Source organism: Amblyomma mixtum, chromosome 10 (genome assembly GCF_055824585.1).
Source record: "Amblyomma mixtum isolate Tamu chromosome 10, ASM5582458v1, whole genome shotgun sequence".
NCBI lineage: Eukaryota > Metazoa > Arthropoda > Arachnida > Ixodida > Ixodidae > Amblyomma > Amblyomma mixtum.
In genome coordinates, this window is record NC_143021.1 from 16,546,115 (window position 1) to 16,573,221 (window position 27,107).

At 47.8% G+C, this 27,107-nt stretch overlaps 1 protein-coding gene and 1 pseudogene across 2 annotated transcripts in view; one reads left to right on the forward strand and one right to left on the reverse strand.

Annotated features, from left to right (window-relative positions):
• The window catches only part of LOC149325211 (hydroxylysine kinase-like), a 106,581-nt gene that overhangs the window by 34,492 nt on the left and 44,982 nt on the right, over positions 1–27,107 (reverse strand). For both annotated transcript variants that reach the window (XM_089564061.1, XM_089564060.1), the window contains exons 3-4: positions 25,275–25,368; positions 21,081–21,197 (exon numbers count right to left, since the gene is read on the reverse strand). In XM_089564061.1, coding sequence (XP_089420187.1) covers positions 21,081–21,197; positions 25,275–25,368 — 211 coding nt within the window. The remainder of the gene's footprint in view (positions 1–21,080; positions 21,198–25,274; positions 25,369–27,107) is intronic.
• Positions 3,044–4,242, forward strand: LOC149325213 (uncharacterized; annotated as a pseudogene).

Below are 27,107 nucleotides of genomic sequence, written 5' to 3' on the forward strand. Positions count from 1 at the left end.
TCTAAGGTCTTTGTCATATCCGCTGCCTTCAAGCAGGTCCTTGATTCGAAGATTGCAGAACATTCGTTTCCTGCCTGGCATCCTCACTGAGGTGATGGAAGTTTTAAAACGCAAGGCAGAAACAATGGAACACATTGAAAAAGACTGCGTGCTTTCCATCGACGAAATGGAGATCAGCCAGGGCTTCGAACATGATGCCTCCCTCGATTGTCTTTTTGGAGGTACGACTCTACCGGAATCAACTGCGAATGTCGCCAACCATGCCCTTGTGTTTATGGTTGGGGGTTTAAACACAAGATGGAAGCAAGTCATCGCTTACCACTTGACTGGTCTTTCAACTGACGGAAGGATTTTGAAGGAGCTAGTGTTTCGTTTAATTGAGCTCTGTTTCGAGGTTTCTTTGAGAGTGCTTGTTGCGACAAGTGACACGGGAGGAGCGAACAGGGCAGTGTGGCGCCTCCTTGGACTTTCAAGCCACAGGCACCCGGAAACTGTCTGCTCTGTTGCACACCCCCACTTGGATGGCAGGGAGCTATATTTCATGGCCGAGCCTGCCCACGTTTTGAAAAATATTCGTGGTCAGCTTCTTCGTGCAGGCAGTTTTACCCTGGCGGTAGAGACAGCAAAGGAAGAACTTTAGTTTGGGCTAGTTGGTTCATGATTCAACAGGAAAACGGCGCAAAAGACGTAGACAAAATAGACAAACACAACAGGACCAGCGCCAACTTGCAACTGAATTTTCTTTCGCACCAAACCCGCCTTTATGTAGGCCAACACGCCCTAACATCCGTATAATCACGCACAGGCAGTAGAAAAGATCACTGTAAGATATCTAACACATGAAGCGCGATAGCAACCACGTAACATACTATCATGGCTAAAAAAACCCAACAAAAAACCCAACAAATGTATAGCAAACAACACTAAAACGGTCATGGCCAAGCAACTCTTAAACATCAAAAACGATACACACTTATGAGTGATACGAGATGACCAACAAGAAACATGAAAAAAAAGGTGAAGAATGAAGCGTTAAGACCAAAGCAGTGTCAAAGGTAAAAAAAAACAAAAGAAAGGTTGAAATGGATGAAGAGTGCAAACCTTAAAGTTGGAAACGAACAACCAGCAGCCATATGAATGATAACCGATGACCAACAAGAAACATGAAAAAGGATGAATGCGGAGCTCAGACCAAGGTCAGCGTCAAAGGTGTAAAAAAACGAGAACAAAAACCGCGCAAAAACCGCACATCGTCAAAAAATCGTCAAAAATTGCAACCAATGCCAAAGGAAAGAGCATGCACAACAAAACAAAACGAAGAGCCTACAAAAAACTTTCTAGAAAAGTGTACTCCTCGTTGCTAAGCGTAATGGATGGCTTGCTGACGCATCTGCTCCCTTCTTTCCTGATGTAAAAGGCTTCGACCACCTCTCTCTCAAATCTGTCCTTCCCACTCCTCAAAAAAATAGTTTTCTCTAACTCCGGACGGCAACCCCTGCAGGCTTTGCAATGATCCACTAGAAAGCTTCCTTCGTTATTCCGCAGATTCCGGCAGTGCTCGCTGGCGCGCTCATTAAAACATCGACCAGTTTGGCCAATGTAGCTGAGCCCGCAACGTAAGGGAATCTGGTAAACCTGTGGCAGTAATACTGTATATCCACAAGGTTTCACACAACCTTAAAAAAGTAGCAGGCAGACATAATGTTCAGGTCGCATTCTCAGCCCACTGCAAACTTTCTAAGCTTTGCGCAATGACTAACGGGAAAAAACAACCGGCTTGTACTCTGAAACATCAAAACAAGTTCACACGGTGCAGGACGCGGGTAGTTTACCAGATTCCCTTACGTTGCGGGCTCAGCTACATTGGCCAAACTGGTCGATGTTTTAATGAGCGCGCCAGCGAGCACTGCCGGAATCTGCGGAATAACGAAGGAAGCTTTCTAGTGGATCATTGCAAAGCCTGCAGGGGTTGCCGTCCGGAGTTAGAGAAAACTATTTTTTTGAGGAGTGGGAAGGACAGATTTGAGAGAGAGGTGGTCGAAGCCTTTTACATCAGGAAAGAAGGGAGCAGATGCGTCAGCAAGCCATCCATTACGCTTAGCAACGAGGAGTACACTTTTCTAGAAAGTTTTTTGTAGGCTCTTCGTTTTGTTTTGTTGTGCACGCTCTTTCCTTTGGCATTGGTTGCAATTTTTGACGATTTTTTGACGATGTGCGGATTTTGCGCGGTTTTTGTTCTCGTTTTTTTACACCTTTGACGCTGACCTACGTCTGAGCTCCGCATTCATCCTTTTTCATGTTACTTGTTGGTCATCGGTTATGATTCATATGGCTGCTGGTTGTTCGTTGCCAATTTTTTCTCGTTTTTATACCTTTGACGCTGACTTTGGTCTCAGCTTCGCGTCCATCTTTTTTCATGTTTCTGGTTGCTCATCGGTTACCATTCATGTGGCTGCTGGTTTTTCGTTTCCAACTTTAAGGTTTGTACTCTTCATCCATTTCAACCTTTTTTTTTTACCTCTGACACTGCTTTGGTCTTAACGCTTCATTCTTCACCCTTTTTTTTTCATGTTTCTTGTTGGTCATCTCGTATCACTCATAAGTGTGTATCGTTTTTGATGTTTAAGAGTTGCTTGGCCATGACCGTTTTAGTGTTGTTTGCTATACATTTGTTGGGTTTTTTTAGCCATGATAGTATGTTACGTGGTTGCTATCGCGCTTCATGTGTTAGATATCTTACAGTGATCTTTTCTACTGCCTGTGCGTGATTACACGGATGTTAGGGCGTGTTGGCCTACATAAAGGCGGGTTTGGTGCGAAATAAAATTCAGTTGCAAGTTGGCGCTGGTCCTATTGTGTTTGTCTCTTTTGTCCACGTCTTTTGCGCCGTTTTCCTGTTGGAACAGCAAAGGAGCGCGGCATCCCAGGAACAACTGTTAGCATTGAACATGTTAAAGCTGTTCTCGAATATGATAGCAACAAGGACGTCAAAATTGCTAATAAACTGTCCGACATTCACGTCAACAACGGACACTTCACTAAAATGAGAGTTAACGTTGCAGTGCAAATGTTCCGCGAAGCACCTCCTATCATTCGGTATCTAATCAAGTAAAACGTCTTGAAGCCGGAAGCAGAAGCAACTGCATGGTTTTTTGACCTTGTGACTAAATGGTACACTTTGATGTCATCACGACACCCCATCGTCGCTTTAAGCCATTTTGATCTCGCGAAGCTCAAGGAAGCAGTTACAACCTTGGAGCTTGCATGTGCCACATGCAAGTTCCAAGGTTCCATGTTCATTAATTGAATGAACATGGGAGTGACTGCACATTGGAAGCCATCTCAAGCCGGTCTCTTGGTGTCGAACACTGTTGTACTGCGCCTGTCGGAGGAGCTCCTGGTGAAGCGCGGATACTTGTACCTCCTCACTGCTAGGTTAATCCAGGATTGCCTTGAAAATATTTTCTCTGTAGTGAGGCTCAGGAAACCTGTACCAAGTGCGTACGATGTGAAATGCGCATTGAAGGCCATTTGTGTTAGCCAGTTTCTGCATACACCTAAGTCTTCTAGCTACAACATTGATAACAGTAGTCATTTGGCTGACCTCCTTGATCCAAGCCTGAAGAAGCTGGCAGAAGGCCCCAGCCAGCAGTCTGAAGAGTTGGAGAACCTGTTTGTTATCGGTCTGACGACTGCGGAGTGCGACATCATAGCTTATGTGGGTGGTTTTCTTCTCAAGTCCATTTTGAATTCTATAGAGAGCTGCAACAGCTGTGAAAAAGTATTGATTGACAGTACGTTTGTCGAATACAGCAGCCTTATTCACCTGAAGGTATATGTCAAGAATTCTGGAAACCTCATTCAGCCAAGCCAGGTTGTAATGAGTATTTTGATAGATTGTGAAGAGAATTTCAAAACTTTTGCAGAAATGGATGAAGTCATGAAGCTCAAGAAACCATTTTCTAGCATTCTGAATGCCCTGCAGAAGTCTGTAAAAATGCAGATAGGATGTTGCGACTTGCACAAGCCTAAGGTAGAGAAGATGCTTCTCGAAAAGTATGTAAAAGCAAGACTGAAGATTTACCTGCGACAGCAGCATGCACAACGGGTAAACGGGCCATCGAGCAAAACCTGTGCTGCCGCAAACTTGGAATAGCTCTGCAGTCAGCTTAGACTAGCTACAGAGTAGTGCTGCAGTTGCGGCAATTTTTTTTTTATGTGAAGACACCTGCAGGGCGTTAATACGAGAGGCTGTGTGTTGACTCGTTGCGGACTGTGCGTTTGTTACGGACTCTACGCAACTTCAATGCCACACATTGATGATCAAGGGAAATTTTTACCTTTTCTGCGTAACATTACCTAGGTGTGTGTTCAAAATAGCTGTAAAATATTTTCCTGTTAAATTTTCTTTTTACTGTTCTTCACAGCTTGCAAAAGGTACCCAAAACCAAGAAACGCTGGCATGCTTTCTTTCAAATCATGCCTTTTGTTAACTTGGTTCATAGCTGTCATACCTAAGTGCAGGTTGCTAACGACGTATTTGTTCTGCACATTATTCCACCATGTCATGTAATTTTCAGCGTTTTGCTCGAGGTAATTAATTTCCTCATGTCTGTTGGTTTCTCCACTATTTCTGTTCGTGTATGTGTCCATGCTCAAAGTACAACTGGTGCAGGTATTATCGCAGTGATTGCTTTCCCACTGTGATCAGTGTAGCAAACTGTATTCTTCTCCAGCTGCTTTGTCGTAAAATGGTAATTTCTGCTTTGCTCGCATCAGCATTCTGCACTTGTGCAGCCCATTTTGGCTTTAATTTGGCTTCTAGCCGCTGTGTTTTTAGGTTGTTTTTTCAGTACATGCGTTGAAAAAGTCGAAAATGATCAATGTTGCTTTTATGTTGGGCAAAGTGCTGTTTGAAATCTGATACTACTGTTCATAATTCGGACAGGGACATAAGCTTATGTCCCTGTCCCGGAGCTTAGGAGCCTGCTGTACACCGAGGTCTTCTGTGGAGAGTTCACGGCTTCGCACCTCCCGGCGCTTCCCCAGCCTGCCAGGTATGCACCGACGCCGCCGCTCTTCACCGCCCCGCCCCAAGCCCCGACCAGAAGACACGACGACACAACGACCGCCCCAACTGCCCTGTGACCCCACTCACCGCCCACATGAGAACGAACCAAGAAGACCCAACGACCTACGACCCCACTGAACCGAGACCACCGCCACTGACCAGAGAGCCCATTGACCACCGACACTCACACGAGAAACAAGTACCCCAGCCCCTGCTGTTGGGTGCGTCCACGGGCCTCGGCATTGACTTCCAGAAACCGGCGGCTCCTCAGTCTTCGTGGACCTGGCTTCACCCGTTCATCATCTCTTTCATCTCGACGGCAAGCCCTTCATCTTCTATTCTCTGTTCATATGTTCTGCCACGCCCATCGTCACGTCCTGCTTGTCATCGTCTGTGGCATTCTTCTAGTTCGCGCGATCGGGACGATCGCTTCGTGGCCCCGAGTCATGTGACGGACTAGAAGACGACAAAGCGGGCAGTGGCATGGGCAGGAGCGCTCGTGCTAGGCTCGCAGACATTAAATCATATCATCGCCATCGGTCATGCAGTCCTTTCTTCATCGCTTGCCGTCACGTAACAATATGTTTATATGCTTGTTGGATTTCCCATGTACCCCTGTGATTCGTCGAGCGGGTTGTTGCATGTCAGGCAAGCATTGCAATAAAGTAACCTGTTGTGAATTGTGTGTGTCTTCCCCACTAAAATACATATAAATAAAAGGGCGCTTGAGGCTATGCCGACTCGGCAGTTGAGTCATAAATGCGCTATTGCGTGTCGCAACAGCAACTTCTATAGTATTTCTCAATAAATGCATGGCTACGCATTAAATCGATACATTGGGCACGTTCAGTTCGCCAGTTTCTGTAGGATGCTTCAAAGAATTGACTCGGACGGTAGTGTAATTGTGGCCTAGTTTGCGTGCAGCATTTTTCTTATTTTGAGAATGGTAATGCTCCGGCAATGTGTAAGCATTGTTTGCGAGGTACCCTAGCAAAATCTGTTCTTAACGCCTTGTATCTGCACAAAATTGCGTAATTGGCGACGTTACACATTTAATCATTATAATAGCGTAAATGTAGAATACTGGTAGTTTTACAATTTGTTGAGAACAATTTACATATACATAAAGTAAGAAAACCTGGAAATGAACTAACGAAATGATTGTCTATTTAATCCAGCGCCTTCATGCGATTAACAAAAAAAAGAAAGAGTCGTTTTCTGGATTAAAAATGACATCGAAGAAAAGCGAGATCAAAGCCAGACGCGTTATTTCAATGCCACCAAGGAAACGTAATTCTGGCAAAACGAAGCGACGTAAGAGTGCTTCCACCTTAGTAGCTAATGCTCAGATGCTTTCCTGTCTGTTGCGCGATTTCACCTGGGAAAAGTTAATTACGGCTTAGCAACATTCTGAATATGAGAAACGAGATGACAACGAATTTGCGAAACGCGTACTCGCGCGCTTCTACGAAAGACGTCAATGCCGCAGTAAACGACCGATCCTGCATTCTCGACCGTGTTCAGCAGGAGGACGCTCTTGAAAAGCTGCTTTGTCGATATTCCTCAAGCGAGCAGGGCGCTTCTCAAAGCAGACAGGGCATACGCTGGGGACCAAGATGGCGGCCCGTCAAGTTTGGCAGCCGCCACAGCCCCCGTTAGGCAACCTTGGACCCAGCAGTCACCACCCTAAAAGACGGACATGTAGGCTCTCTATGTACAGGCCCGGACAAAAGTAAACGGAGCACGCAACTGTCTTCAAATATTTTTCACGCGTCACCTAATTGAAATTTCCAGCTGTGGTGCGCGCATGCTGGCAGCGGAGGTTGGTGGGCTTTCCTGTAAACAATGAACACTTCTTCATTACCAATGGAGAAAGTGTGATTGCACTTCGAACGCAATAGCGTGCTCCGTTTACTTATGGCCGCGCCTGTACGCTTGTGTCGCTCGTGACGCTCGTCCTCCCCTGTCGCACTCTGGAATTCCACAGCCATCTGAAGAAAGGGAGGGGCTGCGGCAGATGTTGACTGTCCAGGAATTTCACTGTGTTCTGAAGCAGCGACAAATGCTTGGGTTCCAATGCAATCGATTAGGATCAAGCGATCGCACAGTGTGATGCGTCAAATCTTCCCTCGCAGCACACGCCTTTACACTTCGCTTATGCATGCATGGAGCCAGGCGCATTCCGCGCCGACAGGCGCCCCCCAAAGTGCCGCTGCAGAGCGCCCGCTCAGTTCTCAGTGCTTCAAGCGCGCGCAGTTGCAGCAGTGTCCACTTCTCTGGCCTGTGCGAATGTGGAAGGCCTGGCGGAAGCGCGCTTGTGAAGTGGAGCAACCATTTTAAGGCGAAAGCCTTTAATGGCTCATACTGTCGCCTGTTAGCACAGGGTGTCACACCTTTGGCAGCGTGTTAACTCGGGAACTTAAAAATATAGGAGGAAACGAATGGTTGCTTCAGATAGAGGAGGAAAAAATAGATCTAGAAGCTACGTCTGATGACTGTAGAGTAATTAGTTAATTAATTATAGTGAAAAATGTCAAAATTGCGTCGAAATAACGCAGACGTCGATATAGCCACGGGAACAATGTGACGTCACATCCACCGGAAGTCGGGACGGAAATGTAAAAATTATCACAGAATGATCGGAAAAACGCCGGATTTGTGTCAAATTAGATGGGAAAATGTGTAATTAAGCGTAATTAACACTTAAGATCTCCGAAAGATGTATAATTTAGGTATCGATATAGCTACTGGAACGGTGCGACGTCACATGCACCGGATGTCGTCGCGGCATAGTGTCCTCGGCTTTCGCCTTTCAACACTTCAGTTTCCAAAGTGTCCTCGCATTTTTTTTTCGAAGCCAGCGACAGAGAGAATAGAGATGGATGAATGGAAGATAGGGGCGTCCCCTTTTGAAAGCGGTCGTAACGGTTGCCACCATGTTCGGCCTTTTTTTCTTCATTTCTATTTAACTGTGTTATAAATTCACCTTTTTTTTTTAAATACGTTCTCAGTTGTAGACTTCTAACCTTGTGTCTCCTGCTTTCGAGCCACCAGTCTTACAATCGCGTTTTGCTAAATTCCGCCGCTTATTTGTTTTAATGATCATTGGTAATGTCCGTCCGGTAATTGTTCTGAGCATACGCACTGGCGCCCCCCTCTTCCCCTGCGCCCCTAACCGATAGGGTAGCCCTATTCAAGAAGCCCTTAATGACTTCGGCTCTCACTAGCGCAGACATGGCGAATCAGCTGTCGAACAACGCTCGGCGGGCTTCGCCTTCCTCCAGAGCAAGTGTTTATGCTCTGGAAATGCGCCGGTACCATAGATGGCGTCATCATTCGCCCTCTACTTGGGGCGGTGCGCTGCAGAGAAACTTGAACGCCGTCCCAATTTACTCGACGATTACGTCATCATTTCAAACTCTAGCCCAAAAGGACAGCATGCTTTACCTGCAAGTATCACGAATTCGGCCGAATTCGAAAACCTCTACAGTTGCCCTTTATGCACCTAGAAAATGAAGCAAAATATTCTTAAAATACCCCCTCCTGTCCTCTCCGATATTATTTATCCACAACACGTTTTACAGGCTATGAAGCCCGTGGTGAGCGCTCGGTGTGCTTGTTGAGGACGACCGCATGTTTTCCTCGCTACTCATATTGACAGGGGAACCCGTTGGCATGTTCCAGTTGCAACGAAGGCCGCGTACCGCTATAACGAAGAAGCGACTATAACGGATAAATCTCGTGGCCCTTTCGGCTTCGTGTTAGCGAGGCTCAACTTGCACATCGTGGACGCTTACAAAGACATGGGTGTTCTTTGTTATCCAGGTCAGCTTGGATTACAATTGTTATCCAGATCATTGGGCACCCCAGTGCGAAAATAAGTGCTGCCTACAAAAACTTTTCTAAAAATGGAAAACTTTCGAGCTAGAGCCAAGAAGATCATGGCACGTACGGATATCAACCGAATAGTGAAAAGAGCCAAGGAATGCCTTTCGGTTAGAAAGAGAGAGACAGACGAAAACAGAGTTGAGCGAGGGCAACCAGGCAACCCTATCCTACGCATGGGAAGGGAACTAAAGAGAGTGAAGGAGAAGCGAGAGAAGGAGGGCTCAATGCTGCAAACTGGGCGTCTTGGTTCATACTAAGAAATAATCACAGTAGTGCCAAATAGGGGACAGCGGACGGGAAGTACAGCCGGGCGGAAATCAGCCCGTGAATGTTGATTTCCGTTCGAATTTTGATGGTATATGACTGAGCTTCTAACAAACGCATTCAAAACATCCTTGCTGGAGGATATTTCTGAAGCAGCGTCCTTTAACGTCACAGACGTACCGCAACTTTACTGCGAGCCCCTTTCTGAGGCCCTTTAAGAGAGCTAAAGGCCTGTCACACGGCAAATCGCAGAAACTGAACGGATGTCTAGACTTGGGAAAAGCTGCGTCTGCATGGCGTCCATCACCCTCTAAGACAAAAAGCTGGCATATTTGCGCATGCGCAGGCGATAACTCCTGGCCGAGGTCAAGTGACATAGGTCGCGAAGGCGGGTCCCGATAACGGCCCAGAACCAAATGCCAGCGAAGCGACACCAACTGGGGAGTGGAGCTGAAGCGCCAGAATTGTCCGTGACTACGACAAAAATAAGAGAAAAATAAGTGGCTACAGACTATATTCTTTTTGTCATTTAAGCACCACTACAGCTACTGGTTTTAAAAAGTTTTTAGTTGTGTACTACAGCCAGTTCGAAATTACAAAGCGATTTAAAAAAAAAACGTTCATTTATTTATTTATTGATACTGCGATCTTTTACAAGACCTTCGCAGGGTGGGCACACAATACATAAATTCTGGAAACAACAAAAACGACCTCAGGAACAAGCAAACAATACAAGAACAATTGATCAACAATTTAAGATCAAGAACACAATTTCAAAAAGTACGAACGAAACAAAGAAATGTAGTGGTAGGACATTATAAAAAAGTTAAAGGTGGCTTTCAAACCTTTTTAGTGAAGGTTGGTTACTGCATCATTAGTTAGATTATTCCAGTCTGTAATCGTTCTGGGGAAAAAGGAGTACTTAAAGGTGTTAATTCGTGCGTTTAATGGTGTTACTGTAAAATCATGGCGTTGTCTTGTGTTGTACCCTGAGGAGAACGATATAATATTGGATGTGTCAATATTGTACTGACCTTTGATTAACTGAAATAAAAATTTTAGACGACAGATGCGATTTCTGTGAGAGACTGGAAGCAAACCACTTTGATTAAGAAGTGCAGTGATAGATGTGCGGTTATATGAATTGTAAATAAACCGTGCTGCTTTCTTTCGGACTCTGTCTAACTTTGCAATGTTAGATTTAGTGAAAGGATCCCAGATTATGACGGCATATTCTAACATAGGGCGAATAATAGTGTTATACGAAAGTGAACGTACACTGGGTGGGCCGAGCTTCAGAGCACGTCGGAGGAAAAATAGTTTGCGTAGGGCATTAGCTGTAACGTTGTCAACGTGCTCTGTCCAGGAGAGGTTATTGCAGATCCGCAGACCTAGGTATTTGTAAGTATTCACTTGAGAGAGAACTTTGTTTTTAGCAGTATAGTTAAACAAAAGAGGCTTCTTTTTCTGGGTTATACGCATGAACACTGTTTTATCATAATTAACGCACATTTGCCATTGGTCACACCATGTTATTATCTTAGTGAAATCGTTATTTAACCGTACTTGGTCCTCAGTAGTAGTAATCTTTTCATATAACACACAATCGTCAGCATACAATCTAACAGAAACTGGGATGTTATCGACAATGTCATTAATAAAAATCAAGAAGAGGAGTGGCCCAAGAACAGATCCTTGGGGAACGCCGGAATCAACAGGAACTGGAGGGGAAGGGGAATTATTTACTACTACAAACTGACGACGGTTTCTTAAGTAGGCTGTAATCCATGCGAGTAATTTGTCATTTTTTAGTACATTGCCTAATTTGTGAAGAAGCTTGTTATGCGAAACTTTATCAAATGCTTTTTTACAGTCCATAAATATAGCGTCAGTCTGCTTTCCTTCATTTATTGCCTGCGCAAAATCATGTATAGTTTGTACTAGCTGAGTGGCAGTGGAAAATCCTCGTCTGAAGCCATGCTGTGCATTAGTTAGAAAATTGTTTTGTTCAAGAAAATCTGCTATATGTTTATGAATGATGTGTTCCAAAACCTTGCATGCTGTAGATGTTAACGATATCGGACGGTAATTCTGAATAGATGCTTTGTCTCCAGTTTTGTGAATTGGCTTGATTCTTGCCGTTCTCCAGTCATCCGGTAATGATCCTTCATTTAGTGATTTGTTAAATAAGATGCATAAGTACTTGGCACACCATTCTGCATAACGCTTCAGGAATGCGTTGGGAATGTCATCTGGTCCGGGAGATTTTTTTACATCAAGCTTCGATAATAAATTGAGAACACCTGCCTCGGAAATCACAACATCAGGAATTGAAGCCAAATTCACGGAATAGCAGGGAAGAGAGCTGTCATCCTGCGCGTCATGTTCGCGTTTCCTCTCAGCAGCGGGTAGCGCCTCTTAATTAAGCGTGACGCACGAGGCGAAGGCAAAGGAAAAATGCACTGTAAGGGATCGGTAGCGTACGGGGGGTCATCGGAACGCGGCTGGGGGCACTCAAAGCGAAGCGTCTCCATTCTTGGAACGCGGCCGCTCGCGAACGCGCCGGGAAGTACGGGTGTCCCCCCCCCCCCCCCCCCCCGCCCCGCGGTACCGATTCGCGCACTTGCTGGCACGAATGTGTATTTGTGTTTGTTTTTACTTTTATTTTGCAATGGAAAGGGCGTTTTGCCCTACGGAAGCCGGAGGGCTGGCCATGCCCTTGAAGAGCCAATCATGTTAAGGAGCAACATGATTGGAAGCTACCAAATGTGGGCCGGGCCTTTAGGGCTTTAAAACCGGGCCCCGGAGCCGGAAGCGGGGTTCTGGGCTAAGGTGAGATGCTGTGCATCTTCGGCTATGCCGAGTAGGGGCCTCCCCTAGTGTTAGCCAGTTTCACCCTTTTTGTTGTTTGTCTTTTGCTGCTTAAATTGTCTCCAGTGCCTGAACTTGTATATGCAATATAAATAGCTGTATATAAATCGTCAAGCATTCGCCTTACCCCTGCGTGTCAACTCATCGTAAGACCGTCTCTGACGGGGCACCCCTGGTGCGAAGAAAAGCTTCAGTCTTCCAGTTAAACAAACCGTCTCCGGCGGGGCACCTCTGGTGCAAGGAAAGAGAACCTGAAATTTACTTGCACAACGAGAACAGACAACCGAAAAATTGCGTTTGTAGTCACCACTCGTCGCGCCTTCTTTCTTAGCCCTTGTCTTGTGTGCCGCAAGGAACCTGAACGCGTTCGAAGATCTATTTTTACCGCCGAAACACGCGTGGTTATGACAGCACGGTTTTGTTTGTTAGTTATGACGTTATTAATGGTTTCGTACGCCCCACTCTTCGAAGACGGCTCTGGTTCCGCATCATAAGCCACCGTGTTTTGAAAGCACAACCACTCTACCTTGCACTTATTCGGACACCATGCATATATTTGTGAATCGTTCACGATAAAACTCGCTGGAAGTTCAGCGCTCGTCCGTGACCACTCTCAGTCCGTTGCCTCCTTTCAGTGCGAGAACAATACTTTTCGGGTTCAAACCCAGCCAAGAATCTTGTGGGGTGCCTAACCTTTAGGGCGCAGGAGAATTGATTGTAAAACATTTTGTTCGCCGGAAAGAGCTTGGCAAGAGGTCGCGTTAAGTGGTCGAGAGTACATAGCCCTCGACGACTTTGTCAGCCCACTCCACCGCCAAAACTTGCGTTCTGGGGTCAGAGCTAGCCAGCACGGTCTCCCACCGCTCGAGAGAAGGAGCTGTAACAGAAAAATAATGGCAGAAGAAAAATAATGGCGCGACACTGCATTCGAACCCGCGGCGCGCGAAGAGAGTAACTTCAGTGGCCACTGCACGAAAGCACTAGGCTATCCGATCACGCCTCGTGTTAAACTGCAACACTCTCTCTCGCTGCGCATAGCACATCGCCGTCTCCATCAACTTCCACCTGCGGTGCGAACAGGTCAGATGAGCTTAACCTCGATCAGAGCTTAACCTGAGTCTAAAATTGCGAGCACACTTTGGCAACAAAAGTTGGTTTGGTTTGGTTTATCGGGGTTTAACGTCCCGAAGCGACTGAGGCTATGAGAGACGCCGTAGTGGAGGGCTCCGGAAATTTCGACCACCTGGGGTTCTTTAACCTGCACTGACATCGCACAGCACACGGGCCTCTAGAATTTCGCCTTCATCGAAATTGGGCCGCCGCGGCCGGGATCGAACCCGCGTCTTTCGGGTCAGCAGCCGAGCGCCGTAACCACTGAGCCACCGCGGCGGGGCGGCAACAAAAGTGTTTAGAGGCGAAAACGGAGGACACTATGCCGTGACGACTTCCTGCGGATGTGACGTCACACCGTTCCCGTGGTTATATCGATACCCAAATATACATCTTTCGGAAATTTTAAGTGTTAATTACGCTTAATTACACATTTTGCCGTCTAATTTGACACAAATCTGATGTTTTTCCGACCATTCTGTGGCAATTTCCACTATGCCGTGATGACTTCCGGTGGATGTGACGTCACACTGTTCCCGTGGTTATATCGACGGCCGCGCTGTTTCGGCGCAATTTTGGCATTTTTGACTGTAATTAATTAACTAATTACTCTACAGTCATCCAACGTGGCTTCTAGGTTCATCTTTTTCTCTTCTATCTGAAGCAACCGCTCGTTTTCTCCTATCTGTTTTAGCTCCCGAGTTAACACGAGTTAACAAGCTGCCAAAGGTATGACACCCTGTTGTTGTGACCGTACTTCTGACCACGTGGCCCCGATCAAGCAGCTACCGTGAACAATCAACGAGGCCGACAACCTCGCGACGGCGGTGGGAAGTGGGATGCTTGGAATGCCCCTCCGAGCCTCAGCGGATTAGTGTAGCAGGAATGTCAAGGGCCATTGTCAGCAGTAACCCCAGCGAAATTCCTTGAGCGGAGGTGACCACTATAGCGGCGAAGGCCGGAGACGCGCCGGAGGTATTGTCCGAGCGACCGCAGAGGAGGCGACGTGCCGGCGCCGGTCACGCTGGTGGTTAATTGAAGAATTCTGTGTCCCCGACTCGCGTTCTGGGCAATCGGCGGGGAAGCAAGTTCATTCACCTGCTGGAAGACTTCGGGAGATTCCTTTCCCGCAGGGCTGGATGAGTCAGCATCTCCCCCTCTCATCGACCCAGCTGCGAGAGAGTGGAAAAGCCCGCACCTGCCCAGCCGTGGGTGGTAACAAGAACGTCCCCTTCGGTCCATACGATTGGACAGTGCTCGTCGAACATTATTCCCCAGCCAGGGATCTGGGGAATCCGAACGATATTTAACTCGGCCGTGAGTGTGGCCGAGAGAAGCCTGCCAGCTCCAGTCGACTACGGTTGACGAAGACGTTCCCCTTCCACTGAGATCCATTCTCAGTCCCGCTCTATGTACGTAATGTAAATAATCATGTAACTATGTAAATAAGTGTATAAAGCGTTTTTCCTTCACTTCCCCTACTCCCCGTCTCCGGCCCACGTTCCTTCCTCCTTCGGCACAGCGGCGGTGCTCTTGGACCCGATGCCTGGTGGGACACGCTACTAGCTCGGCAAAACATATCAACTGGTGGCAGCGGCGGGATCTTCCACGCTTGGTCCTGGCTTCAGCAGTGGTGAGCGCTTGACTTTCTTTAAGAATCTGCCAGGCTTGATAACTCTGGAAATTTATCACTACCTGTAGATTAATCTTCTGCACGTGCTCGCTAAAGCATTTCACGTAGCAGCTTATTTTTGAAAGTCCTCGTTCGAGAATTGCCATGAATTTGGGCAAACTAAAGAAGCCAGACTTGATGTTGCTGTGTGAAAAGCTGGGTATTGAGGCCAGGAAAAGTCACAGAAAGCCGCAGCTGATTGAGGCTATTAAGGAATGTGGTGCTAAGGAGGAGGGTGAAAAAATTTGGGAGACCTGGGAAGTCATTCAGGAGGGAATCAGGAACGCTAAGGAGGAGGCCGACAGGGCTGAAAAAGAACGCAAGGAGGAGGCCGACAGGGTTGAAAAAGAACGCAAGGAGGAGGCTGACAGGATAGAAAAAGAACGCCTTCGTCTCAAGGAAGCCGATGAAAGGCAACTTGCTTTAATGCGTTTGGAGTTGCAAATTTTACTGGCGAAGCGCGCCGAGAGGAATTCGACATTAAATCAGGAGGTTTCGGCGCGAAGTGAAATTAAAATCGTGAATGAAAACTGCGTGTCTTTGCCCATTGCCCGCGTCGCAAACGAGAGCCCGCTCGGGGTGCGTCTGACCGAGGCAGCCATCTCCCAAAACCTGCCTAAGCAGCATCACTCGATTTCCTCAAATCGCTCGGATATGCTGCCCAAAGAAAAGGGCCTTTGTTTTGGAGATAACGCTGCGCAGGTCCTTACCACTTCGAAGGCTCGTGAATTCGCAGCGCCAGCAGAGCACGTAGTTGAAGAGGGCAAACCTGACAGCGACTGTGGAGCTCCAAGCCAGAGCGCGGCGTTAGCTGAAAAGCGCGATGCCGCGCAGATTTCCCTTTCAACCCAGAAAGGCGTAGGCGCAGCGCAAAAATGTCGTCCTCCAGAAAGCAGTCGCGCGCTGAAAGCGGCAACTGCAAGTTCTATTGTAGGCGAGGAATGCGCCTCAGCGCTGCCTCGAAACAATGATCAGTTTAACGATGAGGGAACGACAGCCGCTCGCGACCAAACACCCGAAATTGAGTTATGCTCCAATGAAACCAGTGTGTCTTTGCCTATTGCCCGCGTCGCGATCGAGAGCTCGCTCGGGGCGCGTCTGACCGAGGCAGCCGTCTCCCATAACCTGCCTAAGCAGCATCCCTCCATTTTCTCAAATCGCTTGGATATGCTGCCCAAAGAAAAAGGCCTTTGTTTTGGAGATAACGCTGCGCAGGTCCTTACCATTTCGAAGGCTCGTGAGGTCGCGGCGCCAGCAGAGCACGTGGTTGAAGAGGGAAAACCTCAACCTGTAAGCCCGAAGCCTGTAAATTCTCACGGTGATGAGCTAGAGCAGGCTTTGTTACAAACAGACGATGAGACGAACGCCGGCGACTTAAGCTGTGACGGCTCCGCGCTACCTAATGACGAGCCAGCCCAGGACTTACTCACTGGTAGCACAGGGGTAAAGAGTACCGACAATAGTGCAGGCTATAGTGAGTCTTCCGAAGTAGGCGCAAGTGATGAGCTGGGGCTAGGTGAGGAACTGAAAACGAATCTAGTGTTGCCCCACTCAGATGGCTTTCTCGAACTCCTTCGTGTGGACAGAGAAACGTTCACCGCTGAGCAAGAGAAAGAACAATCTCTACGCAACTTGAGTCACCAAAGTGACATAGGTGTGTCACGGAAGAACATACCTTTCCAGCTCCGTTCTGGCCTGCTGTACCGCCAGTATAAGGATAGGAAAGGTATCCAACACGACCAACTTACTGCCCGCGTCGCGAACGAGAGCCCGCTCGAGCTGCGTCTGACCAAGGCAGCCGTCTCCCAAAACCTGCCTATGCAGTATCCCTCAATTTTATCAAATCGCTTGGATATGCTGCCCAAAGAAAAGAGCCTTAGTTTTGGAGATAACGCTGCGCAGGTCCTCACCAGTTCGAAGGCTCCAGGATTCGCAGCGCCAGCAGAGCACGCGGGTGAAGAGGGCAAACTTGGCCCTGTAAGCCTTATAAATTCTCACGGTGGTGAGCTAGAACAGGCAATTTTACAAACTCATGGTGAGGCGAACGCCAGCGACTTTACCTGTAATGGTTCAGCGATTGCTAGTGACGCGCCACGCAAACCACCTGCGAAGGTTTCCACGGAGCGGCAGCGCACAGAGGTGGCCAAACGGGAAGAGTTAATTAAGGGGAAAGTGCGGCTCTTGTTGACTGCTCGACTGAAATCCGAACCGCGTAGCCGCCCCAATTTGGCACCTCGGTGCTCAAGAGTTCGCACCCGCCCCGTGGGAACACAAGCCAAGAGAACGCAACGCGCGAACCCGATCCGAGAGAGACGGATACGCTGGCACGGCATTCGCACTCGTCCGTTCCCTTCTCGCGTTCTGCTTTCTGAGCGTCAGCCAAACTTCAGAACCACGAGACTTGGACGAGGAACAGTTAAGGGTCCTAAGCTGAAATTCCTAGCCTTGTGTCCTGTTGCACCTGCTAGAGCAGCTATCGGACCGCGGCCGCGAAGGGGGCGGCTGAAAAATAGGAACCAGTAAATTCCTTGAGTCGCAACGCTGTTTGTAGACGGATTCGAGGAATAATCCCGTCTTGAGTTGAATGCTTGTTTCTTTTGTTCATTTAACTCTCCTGTACAGAAATGCAAGCTGAAATTCCTAGCATTATGTAATGTCTCATCTGCTAAAGCAGCTCTCGGACCACGGCCGCGCAAGGGGCGGATATGACGCATAATCTCATATTCAGTTTAATGCTTGTTTTTTGTCTTTTGTTCATTACACTCTCCTATGCGAAATGACAGCGAAATTTCGGAGCTTGGCATTGCGGGACTCAGTTCACATGCGTTGCCGAAAGGTGCGAGTAATGGCAACGCTGATGGCCTCAGCCGAAGCTTTCCCGTGTAATGCCCTTTCCTGACTCCCCGGACGTTAATCCGCTATGCAAATTTGTATTTTGTTTTTTGCTTTAGCGGGAATCATTTTTGTCTGTTTTGTATGTGTGTTCAGCAGCTCCACCTTCCCTTTGTGCTCTCACGGGCGGTGGCTTTCTGTGACATAAACCGTGCTACGGCACCCCCCCAAAATTTTAGGAAATTTTTCCCTTTTGGCTAAATAAGCTCTGTGTATTCTGGTTTGGTCAAACTTGGAAACTTTCGGAGGCGGAAGTAAATTTCACGCGACAGCTCATTTTCTCTAAAGAGACTTTGTTGACCGAAAACAGCTTGGCAGTTCTTAAAGTCGGTTTGGCGCTTTCTGCTTGTTGGGCTTTGGACTTTGCTGGTTGAGCTCGTTACAGCTGTCAACGAAGCAAGAAGAACCTTTGGGCCCAGCTGTGACCAAAAGCCGAACGGACACAACTCCAGGTCTCTGCGCGCAGCAGCGTTGGCTGCAACCACTACGAGACCTCTTCGGGCGGCGGACGAGCTGTTGTGACCGTACTTCTGACCACGTGGGCCCGATCAAGCAGCTACCGTGAACAATCAACGAGGCCGACAACCTCGCGACGGCGGTGGGAAGTGGGATGCTTGGAATGCCCCTCCGAGCCTCAGCGGATTAGTGTAGCAGGAATGTCAAGGGCATGGGCGTCCGGAGGGGGGGGCAAGGGGGGGGCGGCTGCACCCCCCTGGAAAATCACTCACTCGAACCGTGAGTGATGGCCGCACGCCAGGGGCGGTGGTGCGCTCAGTCAAAAGGGTAAAAGCAGCCCCGCATGGTCACATCTGCGAAATGCCGCGTCCGGGCGTGCGTCGTTCCGCCGTTTTCAAACCACGCCATCGTTAGCTCTACTGAAGGGCGACCTGTTCCAGACATACAGCGGCACCGGCGAGCATGTGTTTCGAGCCGCCTTGAGATGGGTGTCTGTTTCTTTGATCTCTAGAGAGATAGCGACACGGAGGCAGACAGTGCACGGGGCATCTTGTTTTCGCCTATCGTTACGCCGGTCACCGATGAATTCTTAAGGAGGGAAGGTAAAATCAGCCGTGTCCACCCCCGCTTTGTCGGGCTGCTCAGGGGCAAGCGGGCGATGAGTTGGCGCCGCCGCCGCTCGCTGTCTCCTCCGATCCACGGGTAGCGCAGTTCGGTAGAAGCGCCGCTTTCAGAATCTCCGGCAAAGGGGATTAGCTGCTTTTGTTCACGGCGACGCAGTCTCCCGAGGCGCCCCCACACCAGCGTTCTTTGCGTCTTCTGCGAAAACCAGCGCCTTTGGTCAACGCAGCCCGATGGCGCCTGCCTGGCTCGCCTGTCACCTCTGGCTGGGCCTCAAATCACAACAGCGCCCATGTACTGTGCGTGTCAGTGCATGGTAAAGAGACCCAGGTGGTCGACATTACCCGGAACTCTGTACTACTCCATCCCTCATAGCCTGAGTCGTTTTGGGGCTCTGAACCCCATAAAAACACAAAAACAAATTTTCCGACTGGAGTGGCGAGTGTCCCTTCCCCTCGGAAGTTGCGCGGCGTTCCTTTCACCCGCAAAGTGCGCATTCGGGGATACTGCGGCAAGTAAGCCCTTGCACGTGTGCGCGCCTCTGTGTTTGTGCTTGGGTGTTTTTAGTGGCCGGTTGTCAGCGAAGCTGAGAACAACCAAGACAGCGGACGAGAAAACGAGCGGAGAGCAGTGTGTGTGTGGTTGCTCGACTGTGCGGATGCGCAAGCAAGATGGAGCGAGGTGTATGAAGCTGCGAGCGTGCATTTATCTTGTAAATAAGTTTTCGTTGTATATATAGTCATCTTTTGTTTTCAACGTACGCGTTCAACAGTTTTTCCAATCAATGTGTATGATGAGTGTGCACCGAGAGCGTGTAATTAAGCACAGAAGTGAATTTATCACACGTGTAATTACGCAATTCGCCCAGAAAAATCCGAGGCGCCTACAGTTGCTGTTCAAGGAAGACTGACTGAGTGACTGTAGTTGCGTGTTTGTGAACATATTGTGCTGTGTGCTGGTCATCAATCCGGGTGAGTCGAGAACCCGTATGCAGCAAGACTGAGCACTCTTCTCCACGAAGTGATATAGCATCTTTTTGCATTTTTATTAATTTTAGTTGTTTCTTCGTTGATAAACTCCAATGTACCTCTCCTAGCCGCGCTTTAATTTGCTGTTTGTAATTTTTCTTTCATGTGTGCATTTTGTTTAATTTTTATTTATATATAAATAAATAAATTTACTCCGCAAATAGCGCCTTTCTGCTACGAACATACCCCCCCCCCCCCCGGGGCACCAACGGGGCCCCCCCCTGCAAAAAATTCTGCGGACGCCCTTGGGACTCAAGGGCCATTGTCAGCAGTAACCCCAGCGAAATTCCTTGAGCGGAGGTGACCACTATAGCGGCGAAGGCCGGAGACGCGCCGGAGGTATTGTCCGAGCGACCACAGCGGAGGCGACGTGCCGGCGCCGGTCACGCTGGTGGTTAATTGAAGAATTCTGAGTCCCCGACTCGCGTTCTGGGCAATCGGCGGGAAAGCAAGTTCATTCACCTGCTGGAAGACTTCGGGAGATTCCTTTCCCGCAGGGCTGGATGAGTCAGCATCTCCCCCTCTCATCGACCCAGCTGCGAAAGAGTGGAAAATCCCGCACCTGCCCAGCCGTGGGTGGTAACAAGAACGTCCCCTTCGGTCCATACGATTGGACAGTGCTCGTCGAACATTATTCCCCAGCCAGGGATCTGGGGAATCCGAACGATATTTAACTCGGCCGTGAGTGTGGCCGAGAGAAGCCTGCTAGCTCCAGTCGACTACGGTTGACGAAGACGTTCCCCTTCCACTGAGATCCATTCTCAGTCCCGCTCTATGTACATAATGTAAATAATCATGTAACTATGTAAATAAGTGTATAAAGCGTTTTTCCTTCACTTCCCCTACTCCCCGTCTCCGGCCCACGTTCCTTCCTCCTTCGGCACAGCGGCGGTGCTCTTGGACCCGATGCCTGGTGGGACACGCTACTAGCTCGGCAAAACATATCACTGTGCTAACGGACGACAGTATGAGCCAATAAAGGCTTTCACCTTAATATCGTCGCCAGGCGTGCCGACCACCCAGCAAAGCAAAACTATGGGTCAACCAGGCTAAACACGTGCTTTCGTACGTCTACACGGTTTAACTGCGTTAAAACTCTAACACCTTTTCCAGCTGATGTCATCAATTCTAAGTAAGGTTCAGTTCGTTGTGTGAATGCAGCGCAAGCGCTGGAAAGAGGCTCCGAGGAGACGCGAGAGTCACTCACTGTCCGCCGCGCCGATGGGGAAACGTTCGGTAGCGAAGAAGCGGCCCTTTAAGGTCACCAGGGGCCGCTGGCACGGGATCTCCTCGCTGAGCTCCACCAGCAGGCGCGACGTCGACTCTGGAGAGAGAAGCACACACAAACGGTCACGCCGACGCAGTTGGAAAGCCGCGCCCTAACACGGGCAAAAAAAACAGAAAAGAGAACAAAGAAAATGAGTTCGATTCGATCGAGCAGCACCCGTCTGCTCCAGAACGCATTTAAGGACTGTCCATAAAGTGCACTTGGTTCCTCGGTCGGTTTCTACCTCTTGCCCTTGGGTGACGTAATGCCATTAAAATCTTTGCCACTGCGCTTCTTTGGAATACGCATCGTTCAGGAGAAATCGTAGAAGAACTCACCAATTGTGCACCCTATGCGCGGTACCAAGATGTCGTTAAAAGCACTAAAGTAGCGACAACCTTCTAAGTGTGTTGTCTTTGGCTTTCTGTCTGCTTTCGCCTCCTTCCTTCTGCCGTTGCCATCACTTGGTAAACATTCAAAAGCATGGCACCGCAGAGCAAAGAAAAAATAATTTCACAAGGGAAAGAAAAGGAAGGGGACAAACCACGTCCCGCTCGCCTCCTCTCTCCGCCTGCTGTGCTTTGCGATATGGTCTCAAGACGTTGACCCTGCACGCAAGCCGATCTGTGTGTTGCCAAATGCGCATTTATTTTTTAAGGCGAAAGCCTTTTATGGCTCATGCTCGCGGTGTCCGTCCGTGCGCTGGAATCGTGCCAACTATGGCCTCTCCTCCGCGCAGCGGCGCAACCTCCTCCCCTGCTTTGCAACCGGCAATTCAAGATGGCGCTGAACCGGCGCGCCGGTGGGGGGCGCAGCTGTGCATAGCAACTGTGACGTCACACAGTAGCGGTAGAACGAGCGCGCACGCGCCGGCGGTGCCAGCTGCACCGCCGCTCCTTCGCCAGACGTCTCGTTGCAGTGGAGTGCGTGAGACGCATGGCTCCGAAGCGGCCCCGTGATTCCGCGCCAAGCGGTTCGGGGAAGCGGCAGCGGACGCCGGATTCCCCCAACACCAAACGCCAGAAGAACAAAGAGCGAATGCGCATGCGACGACTTAACATGTCACCAGATGAGAAAGCAAGGGAGGCAGAACGGACGAGGCTTTCGCCAAGCACACTTTAGAATTTCCAAAGTGTCTTCGGTAATTTTATTTACTCATCCAAAGGAAATATTACCGTGCAAAGTCACTCTGACAATATAGGAACAATAAACCAGCATTTTTGCTCAGCTGTGGGTTCAGATTTCTGCTTTGACGGCTCACCGCGCTGCACTCAAAGCAACAGAGAATATTATGGCTCATTCTTGCTCCCGGGACCGAAAAAAAAAGAATTTTTCCGCAAAGCACGCAAGGCTCGCCTTCAGTTAATCCAGATTGTTTTTGTTTTTTTAGTGGATAGAACAAAACGGTGCACGCGGAAAAGTATTTTACACTCGACAAGAAGAAGCAGTTTTCAAAGGCTATTCATCTGAAGAAATAAAAATTCTGCCGGTTTCTGTGGACCGATAACTGTCAGATCAATGCCAGCAAGTCATCTGATAGAAGAGTTTACCGCATTCCTCCGAATCAGACCTGAGCATTTTCTCATGGACGTGACATGCGCATTTTTACCATCAACCGTGCGTTTGCACACAATATTTCGTCATGTTGACATCACCTGAAAAATTTAAATGACTGCTTCATCTGAACTGTAGATCTTTGCTCCATTTCAATGCGCGAAGTTTGCGCAAGAACTGCAAGAGTATAACTAATTTTATCGTTATGCTTAATCAGTCAGCTCATTACACCTGCATATCTAAAACTTGGCTCTCTAAAGGTGATCGTAATTTATCTGGGTTTCCTTCGTATCACGCCGAGTGTTGTCACCGTTCGTCCGATACTCACGGTGATGCTGCCAGCTTCATATCACCTGACATATCTTACGCACGTCGACAAGATATTTTCTTCAACGTAGCACACTGCGAATTGGTATGTATTGAAACTGGTGGAACATTTCTCACAAGTTCACGTCAGTGCTTCATACTTGGATGCATTTATCGGTCTCCCTCTTCAGCTGTCTCAGAATTTATAATCAGCCTCGATACCGTCTTCATGAAATTATATTATGAAAATAAAGGCGATGTAACTGTAGGTGACACTAATATTATCTTATTGATTCCAACCCTGCCTCTGCTTATTCTGACTGTTTCAGTCAGCGCGGTTTTGAGTCGTTCATAATGTCTCCAACTAGGCTGTCCTCATTTGAAACGTGTACACTTTTAGAACGCGCTTTATCTAATTTCACCCTGCCGCCAGCCACTAGTGTCATTCATAGCAATATTACTGACCATTTTCCAATTTTGCTTGCATTCAACTCAGACCGCCTTCTAATTGATTCGTGCTATATTACTACTGCTTTCAATAAACAAAATATATCGAGCGAATCAGCTCAATTAACTTCTCTGTAGGGGTGTGCGAATATTCGAAATTTTCGAATATATTTCGAATATTATATTTTTAGTATTCGTATTCGATTCGAAATCCAAGTATTCGTGTTGTTTCGAATATTCGACCGGACGCGAATATTCGTATCTAGCCGAATATTCATTGTGAGCACCGGCGTTCATTTCGGTCCGCAAGCCCTTTCGACAGATACATAACATGGCGGCGCCCAGAGCAATGCGCTGGAAGAAGGAAAATTCTTCCTTCAAGTGCCGTAGCTTACTGCGCTGGTGAGCTTTTTTGTGGCTATACCTGCGAAGCTGGTATAGTCAGAGCTGTGCACGAAGTACCTCGCAATACGTGTCAGGTCACTGCGAAGTGAGAGGGCATTTTCTGTGGCTGGAGGAGTCGTTTCAGCTAGAAGGGAACTACTTCTGCCTGACCATGGGGAGCAGCTGGTTTTCCTTCACGACAACCTTTTATGTTCATCCCAGCAACGCGCTTTTCTGCTGATGGCAAGCTAGCCTTAATCAATATTTCCACTCTTTTAAGAATAATGTTCGAGACTTTGGTACTTTTTGTGCAGCCACAGACACCTCTGGTGTTCATTTAATCATCGACAGTTGAGCTGTAATGTTCTTGGGCGCTGAAATAAATGTTTTGTAGTGGTTAAATGCGTCTGTCCTTGATTATTCGATATTCGATTCGATATTCGGAACCAACTATTCGTATTCAATTCGTATTCGAAAATTTTGATATTCGCACACCCCTACTTCTCTGCCATTTTATCGCTTTCGGACCAGAGGAAGAACTAAAGTTATTCTGCATTCTATTTAATAATGCTAAATCAGGTTGCACTACTCATGTAAAATGCAAAAACGCTTCAGATTCCCCTGAAATGCCTGGGTAACGAATTCTTTATTAGAATACATGCGTAAAAATAAAACCTGTTTAAAAATACTAAAAGGCAGGTGTTTATTCCCTTTTGGCATCCCGCAATAAAAAATATTCTAACGTATTAAAGTGGCCATTAAAAAAGGCGAAAAAACGTTATTATGAATCCGATTTTTTACTAAACACGAAAATAACATTTAAAAAAAAGAGAACTTCCAAATGGTTTTTTTAACATGTACTTTCATGAAATTCTTGTACTTCCACAATCAGATATAATGGTACCATTTATAATGACCCACCCCCTACTCCTAATACATTTAGGGAGTTTTTTGCCGTACTTCCAATTACTTAGCTGCTGTATCTCACTCCAGGATTCATTGTATCATTTTTTTTCACTGTTCTCTGTGATTACTGGGGAAGTGCCTTTAACGATCTCACACCTCAAGCAGGTCCGGGTTTTGATGGTATTACTTTGCCCGATTAAAAACTTGTCATTTGGTGTCTGACGTTCTCAGTCAAGTAGTAAATAATATTTTCAGAACCACAATTTTTCCTGCCTTTTCTTTTCGAAGTACCTCTTCTAATATTCCTTGTACAATTAGTGAACGTGCAGTTTTAATTGTATTTTTATGTTTGTTACTTGTTCGGGGTCCCAGTACAGCCCATGGACTTTGTGACGCTGTTGCGTATATCCTTCTGTATGTTTCCCTTCACGCGCGTTCAATAAATTTTATTTGATTTGATTTCATTCACTACTTAATCATTCGGCTAGCCGGTCCAGGAGCGCAACGATGAGACATGTTGTGTAGACGCCCCCTTACCGATGAACTCTGTCTGTTGGCTCTCGATCCAGTTGACGACTTTGAGGACGAGTCCATGCGGGTACTTCTCCCACTCGGAGTCCTCGCGGCATAGCTGGACGAAAAAACAAAGAAAACAGAAGTTCCATTCATTCTCGCTGAAGAACAGCTCCCTGCAATCGCAGTCTTGCCCTAATCCTTGGCAGCACTTTTGCTATACGGAGTGAACAGTGCAATGTCGACCGCAATTGAAAATTGGCAGTGGTTTAGCGCTGGTTAACTATGCAGGATTGCAAAAGCAACGAGAATAGAGAGAGAGGCGATGGAGAGTGCGCTGCAGCGGCGGCGGCCCCGGCACGCTATCTATGCGCCGCTACTGCGCATGCGCTACTGGTGAGCGCGGCGGAGGCACCTCTGGGTCACCCGTGCAGCGACGGCGGCGGCGCGCCAGCTGTGCGCCGTGTGACGTCACTGCTCCTCGCGCATGCACAGTATGGCCTTTCCTCGGCTCCGCGAAATGGCTCGGCGACTAGCGTAGCGTTGCTTTCGCAACAATATTTGAGGTCATGCTTGACGCTCCATGTAACAGGAGTCTGTACAAAAAAAAAAAAAGTTACTGAGGCAGCCAGCTAACATAAGTCTAAAGGAGCTGCACAAAACCTAAATTAATAATGATTTATGAAGGAAAAAATAGGCCCAGTACCTGCCTATCTCAGAATGGGCACCCAAACCTGGCGGTGAGGAAAAACGACTTTAATCGGTGTTAAGCGTGCTGCAAGGGCGCCGTGCAAGTTCACCGGTAACGAACGCCAACTACTGTACACAACTGTGAATTTTGATAGAAAGTAGCCTGTGTATTAACATTTCGGTATATGCTCACGTAGCCGAAACTAATCCCCAGTCCTCCACTACGTTGTGCATCGCAGCCATAGACATTTGTTTCTCATCATAATCATCATCATCATCATCATCAGCCTGACTACTCCCGCTAGCAGGGCAAAGGCCTCTCCCATATTTCTCCAATTAACCCTGTCCTTTGCCAGTTGCGGCCACCGTATCCCGCAAACTTCTTAATCTCATCCGCCCACCTAACTTTCTGCCGCCCCCTGCTAGGCTTGCCTTCACCATCGATTATCTTGCCTTCGCACTACATGCCCTGCCCATGCCCAATTCTTCCTCTTGATTCCAACTAGGATGTCAGTAACCCGCGTTTGTTCCCTCACCCACTCCGGCCGCTTCCGATCTCTTAACGTTACATTGTTCCCTCACCCACTCCGGCCGCTTCCGATCTCTTAACGTTACACCTATCATTTTCCTTTCCATAGCTCGCTGCGTTGTCCTTAGCTTAGGCTGAACCCTGTTTGTTAGCTTCCACGTTTCTGCCCCATAGGTGAGTACCGGTAAGGTACAGCTGTTGTATACTTTTTCTCTTGAGGTCCGATATTCGTAAACGGCCATTCATGATCTGGGAGAACCTGCCCTATGTGCTCCACCCCATTCTTATTCTTCTAGTTATTTCCCTCTCATGATCCGGATCTGCGGTCACTACCTGCCCAAAGTGGACATATTCTCTTACTACTTCCAGCACCTCGCTACCAATTGCGAACTGCTGTTTCCTTGCTAGGGTGTTGTACATTACTTTGGTTTTCGGCATGCTAATTTTTAGCCCCACCCTTCTGCTCTGCCTGTCTAACTCATTAATCATGCTTTGTAGTTCAGGTCAATTTTTTTGTGCATAGAAACATTTGTTTCTATGCACTCTGAAATAAAGAAAAAAACAAAATCACCCCTCGAACTTCAATAATCACTGCGATAACACTGAATGGGTCGCTAGCGAAAAAGGCGTCCCGTGTG